General features: G+C 29.6%; 2 protein-coding genes across 2 annotated transcripts in view; one reads left to right on the top strand and one right to left on the bottom strand.

The window, feature by feature from the left end:
• Positions 1-2,089, top strand: part of LOC117167317 — a 22,369-nt gene extending 20,280 nt beyond the window's left edge. Inside the window, exons 5-7 of the mRNA XM_033352155.1 lie at positions 798-980; positions 1,133-1,302; positions 1,802-2,089. Coding sequence (XP_033208046.1) covers positions 798-980; positions 1,133-1,302; positions 1,802-1,928 — 480 coding nt within the window. The 3' untranslated portion in view covers positions 1,929-2,089. The remainder of the gene's footprint in view (positions 1-797; positions 981-1,132; positions 1,303-1,801) is intronic.
• Positions 1-6,682, bottom strand: part of LOC117167316 (spermine oxidase-like) — a 41,684-nt gene that overhangs the window by 27,214 nt on the left and 7,788 nt on the right. The window contains exon 2 of the mRNA XM_033352154.1: positions 5,541-5,808. Within this exon, the coding sequence (XP_033208045.1) occupies positions 5,541-5,808 (268 nt within the window). The remainder of the gene's footprint in view (positions 1-5,540; positions 5,809-6,682) is intronic.

The raw sequence follows: 6,682 nt of genomic DNA, 5'->3' as shown, positions 1-6,682 counted from the left end.
GGGGGGGGGGGGATAATTTTGTTGTTCTTCCAAAATTACTGCTACTGTAATTTTCAATCTACAGAGCTGAAATTTACACAAAATACAGAATGAGAGCTGAACTATTTGTTAAGAAATTTTCAAGACAGTGTATTATTATTTTGTCACTAATGCAAAAATATCTTATTTATCTTTTTACATTTCACCAACAATTTATTGTTTATTGTATTTTATGTAAAATCTGCCTTCTTGTTTATAACAAATACATTTAATAAATTATCATAGAAAAGCATTTTTGGAAAATTCTCAGAATGTTGGCTACAAATCAAACAAAATTTATGCTTCTTTTTTCTAATTGAAAAAATAAAGTTATCATGCTGAAAAAAGTTGTACAAATATTATTTTCATACAAATTCATTTATTTACATAAATTTAGTCGATTTCAGTATTTTTAAAAATACCTTATAAACTTTCTTCAAATGATTTTACAATAATGGATCATATAGTGTAGGTAAAATTTTGCTCAAATTATACTATAAATTGTATTTATTAAAAATTATATTATTGTAATATTAAAATATGATTTGACAAATTCGAGACTTGAAAATATTTGCTTGTATTTTATTTATTTCACGGCCTAACGAATTATAATAGTCAATTGAAAATTTCATTTTTGCAATGGTACATGTACCTCAAGCTGAATATTGAGAAGTTAATTCAACTTGATTTATTAATTTTTTCTCGCTTAGGTACTCCTCAATTAATGATTGATTTTTTCGTGATAAGTTTATTTATCGAATCATGTGTTTTTTTTCTAGACATGTCCTATTTATGGAAGTGTTGTAATTTTGACTTTTGCCAATGATGGAGTTGAATGTGCAAATAAAATAACAAAAATATTTAGATCTACGGTCCCAAAAATCGGAGTACTAATGCTCAACGAACAAGAGAAATATGTTTATAGCAGAGGAATCGAATTTGTGGACGACTGTTTTAAACAAGTAATTTATGCAAATAAAGTTTTTCTTTTCCAATGTATCACACAATTCAGTTTAAATCAAAGTTATTTATTTCAAAATAATTTAATCTTTAGACAAACTGAAAGTAGAATTTTAATGTTGCCAGACTTTTAAAAATAATAATTCTTTATCAGGTTGACTACATAATCCCAATCTTAACAAAGGATTATATTAAGCAAATAAATAGCCCTGTTAACTTGTATAGCCACGGAAACGGTACTCTTGATACTAAGTACCTAAAATATATGTATTCGTTACTAAGGTACGAGTATATAAGGCAAGACTGTTGCAACAGCAGGGTTAGGTAAGTATCTTTTTTAAATAATGAAATATTGAATATATTACATTCGTAAGGATTGAGATTGTAATGTCAGAACCAGTTTTACTGGTTAAAAGAGAAGCAAAAATTGAAACATAATTAGGATATTAGGTATTTTCACTTCAACCATCAGCTAACTTCACTTCTTTGATTGCAGAGGGGAAAGCAAGGGACCAAATGCATGGGATTCAGCTCATTCTTGCTCTATTTTGCTAATATCTTCGTATAAGTTAATTTTTTCTATATAAGTGTGTTTGAAAAATGGTTTTTATTTTTTAATTACTATTTAATGAAATAATAAAATGATAATAATGATAATTAATTACAAAAATATTCCAGAAATAAAGTTTTTTGTCATGCATTTGATCTATTCTTTTCCTGTCAGCTTTTAATAAAGTGAAGTTAGCTGATGGTTGAAGTGAAAATACCTAATAGGTATATGAAAGTAACTTTTATGAAATTCATAACATATTTTTTATTTCAGATGTATTGTTCCAGACAATGAAATGAAGAATATTGTGAATTCGGATTTACATCCCACTTTGCAAGCCTGGTTTAGGGAAAGTGATATTGAAGTATTTACTGAACGTATTCTTCTGAAGAAGTTTTGAAACTTTTCTCAAAGGGCATAATATGAATATATAATTATTTTATTGACATTAATAATTTGTTATTAAGAGTTTTCAATAAAATGGTAGTCGACGAAATGTTTCAAGCAATAGATATACGACATATTATTAGTTATGGAATAAAATAAATCTGCCTTCTTATACTCCTGCTTTATTTTTTTTGAGACTACTCGAAAATGGCATTAAATGACAATATTCTTAACGTTCCCTATTTAGATATTATTAAAATTGAAAATATTAGTAAATATTAGCGGTATCAAGTTAAAATGTCGCATACTTCAATTTATGAAAGACGTATTAAAGATTAAAACATTTTGGAATTCGATGCCTGAAAAAAATGTCAAATATTCAGGTTGAAAAAAATTAGTCATGAAAATTTTACACTTTCAAATAACAATTTTTTATTTATTAATTTTGCTTTTTCATAGAGAGATTTGTCACGACCTAAATTTTCAAATATAATTTTTCGACATATTTCGATATAATTCGACCCTAGGAATTCGAAAATACAATTTTAAAGAAATGTCTATGTTTATAAGTGTCTGCGTATGTGTAACTTTATTCTGATCGCGATATCTGTGAAATTTGGACGAATTGTAGCTCCGACTGACATCCACGTCTGATATGATTTTGAGATAAATCGGACATTTAGAATTAGTTTTTTTGCGTTTAAAAACTGTTAAGAAATTTACCTTATTTAAATGACAAATTTTTTTGGTGAAATTTAAAATACAACAATACGATATCTAGCGTATTTTTAACGTATTTGAGAAGCATCGATTGAACTATTGTTGAAACTTTTATGACCTACCAGTACCGATTTATAAAGTTTCAACCAAATGGTTTAGTCTGTTTATACGAGGAAATTTTTTTTAATATTCAAAATACAACACTATTCTATGCAGTTTTGTTTACGACCTTGGGATGCATCGATTGACCTATTGTTGAACCTTTTATGACCCACCAGTCCTGGTTTATGAATTTTCAACGACATGTGTGTACATTGTTTATATAAGATATACGTTCATATAAATTAAGAAATCGCCTTGAAAATTTAGGAAATCAAATGAAAGGCACTAAGGAACGTTTGCATGGTTCTAGATTTCTTAAAATACCAGAAAAAAAATCAAACAGAATTTTCTAACATTAAATTTCTTTTGCAGCTTCAGATATTTAGGACCGTAAGAACGTTCCTTGGTGCCTTTTACTTAATTTCCCCATTTTTCAGTTCGATATCTCAATTCGCGTGGGTGTAAGTTGCTAAGAAAAAATGCCGGTAAAGTAAGAATCGAATGAGAGAGCATGCCAGATACTGTATCTGGCATGCTTTTTCGGGTCTTTGAGACATGTCGAATGTCCTATTGACGAACCTTTTATGACCTCTTATGATCTAGCACAACCGATTTATAAATTTAAAAAATATAGTGTTTATCTCGTTGCTACGAGGAAAACTTTTTTAAGATTGGGAATACAATAGTAATGTAAATGATATATTTGATAAATATGATATATTGATCTATTGTACTTCGCAGCTCTTATGGTCGGTAAGGAGTTACGTATAGGGTCATATAGCCGGATCATTTTTCAGAATTTTAAGCTCAAGACAAACCTTTTAGGTTGAAAAACGATCGCTGGAGCATTTTTGAAGTCGGGACTTCAAAAAACCGCTTTTCGAGAAAAAAGCATCTAACGTTGGCGAGTGCCATAAGTGAACATGTTACATCTTTTCTTCCAACAAGAAATATACCCACTTCCATTTGCTTTCGGAATATGAATATAGTTTCAATAGATTTATTGTAGGTCCTATTATCATCGCCCACTTGAATAAAAAATATATATATAATTTTGACCCTGACTGAGAAAAATGCAAATATCTTCTTAACTAGAACCGGCCGTAAGGGCCCTTTTCATGTGCACGCCCATACATTAGTTTAAAGTTCAGCAATTTCAAATTGAAATCTTACAAATTATGTAATTTTAAATATATATTTGTTAACTTGACTCATCAATTGATAATTTCAAATTTAGAAATCAGCGTTGAATAGATTGTACAATTTTAATCTAAAATAATTTAAAAATAATTGCACAATTCGAATGATGGCAATTTGGGGAGATTATAGATTGTTTAAAAAATCTCTGTTTTCATTTTTATTTTTTAATTAGTCCGGGAGCGGGTAATGCTGCCGTATGCAATAATATGTCCAAGGTGTTATTCTTATCTATTTTGAGCCGCTGAATCCGAATATACCCGTCTTTTTTTCGAAAAACTGGTACCTTTTGTTTAGATCGCAATTGTTTAAACAAATTATGAAAAATTGACTTTTTCGATCTGGGCAATTTTTTTCTAGAAAATATGGCCCATTTTAAGACGAAAAGGTCTCCAGTAACTGTTTCGTAAAATGCATATTTTAAAAGATATAAATTTTTTAAGGCCCGAAATTTGACGCTTTTCACTAACTTTGAATGTTAACAACATTTGACCTATTCAATATTTATTAAAATTGAAAAAACGTACTCATTCTTTAAAAGTTACTTTATAACCTTATGTAATTCAACATTAGCGCAGACCCGGCGGAGATATGATTTTCGCGACTAACACTCAGCACATTTCCGACGTGCCTACCGCTCTTGTGTACCCGGTTGCCATTGCGTTGCCTGCATATCAAATAAATCGTGCATTTGTGTTAGGGCTGGAATAAAGAACTGTTCATTTTGTTCTTATCAAATTAAAAAAAAGTAGAAATAAACTTGACGCAAGTGGGGCGGAGGACAACAGCATGTGCACGGAGACATAAATTCAACTCTTTATCGGATAAAAAGTTTTAATGTATATATTTTGAGAAATCTTTTCAAAATCTTTATAGCTTCAAGCAATGAGTTATTTCAATTCATAATTTATTCAATAACGTACGCAAGGAACTTATCAATCAATAAAAAGAGATTGTTAATATCAATAATAACTTATTTTTAAACTGATATTTATTTCGAATTCAAACCCATTCCCGAAATATCGATTGCGCGCGACCGAGCACATGTGACTACGACGCGCGCGGCGCGCAAGAGCCGTAGGCACGCCGTAAAAGTGCTGAATGTTAGTCGCGAAAATCATACCTCCGCTGGGTCTGCGCTAATGTTGAATTTCATCAGGTTATAAAGTAACTTTTAAAGAATGAGTACGTTTTTTCAATTTTCAAAAATATTGAATAGGTAAAATGTTGTTAACGTTCAAAGCTAGTGAAAAACGTCAAATTTCGGACCTTACTAAATTTATATCTTTTAAAATATACATTTTACGAAAAAGTTGCTAGAGATCTATTCGTCTTAAAATGGGCCATATTTTCTAGAAAAAAATTGTCCAGATCGAAAAATTCAATTTTTCATAATTTGTTTAAACAGTTGAGATTTAAACAAAACGTACCACTTTTTCGAAAAAAAACCGGATATATTCGAATTCAGCGGCTTAAAATACATAAGAATAACACCTTTTTATCCTTGGAAATATTTTTGCATTCGGCAGCATTGCCCGCTCCCGGACGAAATCGAACATCAGTCAGAAGTAGTTCAGTGTTACATTCATTTAGTTTGTATACTCACTTGTTCTTGACAAAATCACCATAAGATCCGTTCCATTCTTTTAGTTCGTCTGTATCACTTCCGCTAATCTTATAATAAATATTCATTGCCTGTGCACCTTGTTCTGGAGGAATTATATTTCCCTGTGCATTCGCAAATAAATTCTTAAATAAACCATTTTCATCACAATCTGAATCATCTAGTAAATTGTGTGGATTTGCAAGTTCAAAAACAACATTGCCCTCTTCCCCGTGTACCCACTGAGCGCCTAAATCTACGACATTATCAGCTGAAAAATGGAAAATTTTTTTAAAAATATTTGTACGAATAAATATAAGCAAATACAATCAATCAAATTACATGAAAATAAGTTTTGAAAGTCGAGTTTGATAAATTAACAACTCATTAATCAATAACAATATAATCAATGTTTCCTGTTATCAATCATACTTTTTTGCATAAAAAGAGAGATAAATTGAATGATGCATATTGCTCTTTAAAATAAATACATTTTCTAGACTGACTGTTAATGGTAAATCAAAAGATTAAGATAAGAGGGAATTTATACCGAAAATTGTTATCTTTCGAAAAACGATAACTACCAAAGATATGTGATAAGACAGGAATTTAATCGTTTGTTTTTCGAGCTAATATTAAATATCTTCATAGAACCTGAACTTCACCACGTATTCTTAACACATATAAATAAATTCCCCAAATAGAATAAATAAATCCCTGATGGAAAACTGTGTACAAAAAATTACAAAAAAATAAAAGCATTTTTACAGGAATCTGCAAATATATAGAAATTACAACCACAATTACAGGAAAGTACCATTTTTTCTATTATTGGGACGATTTCTTATATATATTTTTATTTTATTGCGTATTGTTGTATTTTATTATTGATTAAATTTTCTACAAGAGTTTACAAAAGAAATACGACTACAAAAATTTAGAACTACAAGAATCTTTCAGGAATTTATAGATTTTGCAGCTAAAAAGTTGTTCTTTTTCGACCTAGGATAACAAATAATTAGAATTTCGCCTTGAGATAATTTTAAATTAACCCTTAAACGGCCAAAACGCCACTACCGGGACACTGCTTTTCAACGGCCAATAACTAAGACTATTCGACACTAGAAAAAATTGAGACACATATA

Source organism: Belonocnema kinseyi, chromosome 2, assembly GCF_010883055.1.
Source record: "Belonocnema kinseyi isolate 2016_QV_RU_SX_M_011 chromosome 2, B_treatae_v1, whole genome shotgun sequence".
Taxonomy (NCBI): Eukaryota; Metazoa; Arthropoda; class Insecta; order Hymenoptera; family Cynipidae; genus Belonocnema; species Belonocnema kinseyi.
This window is presented reverse-complemented; position numbering and strand designations above follow the sequence as displayed.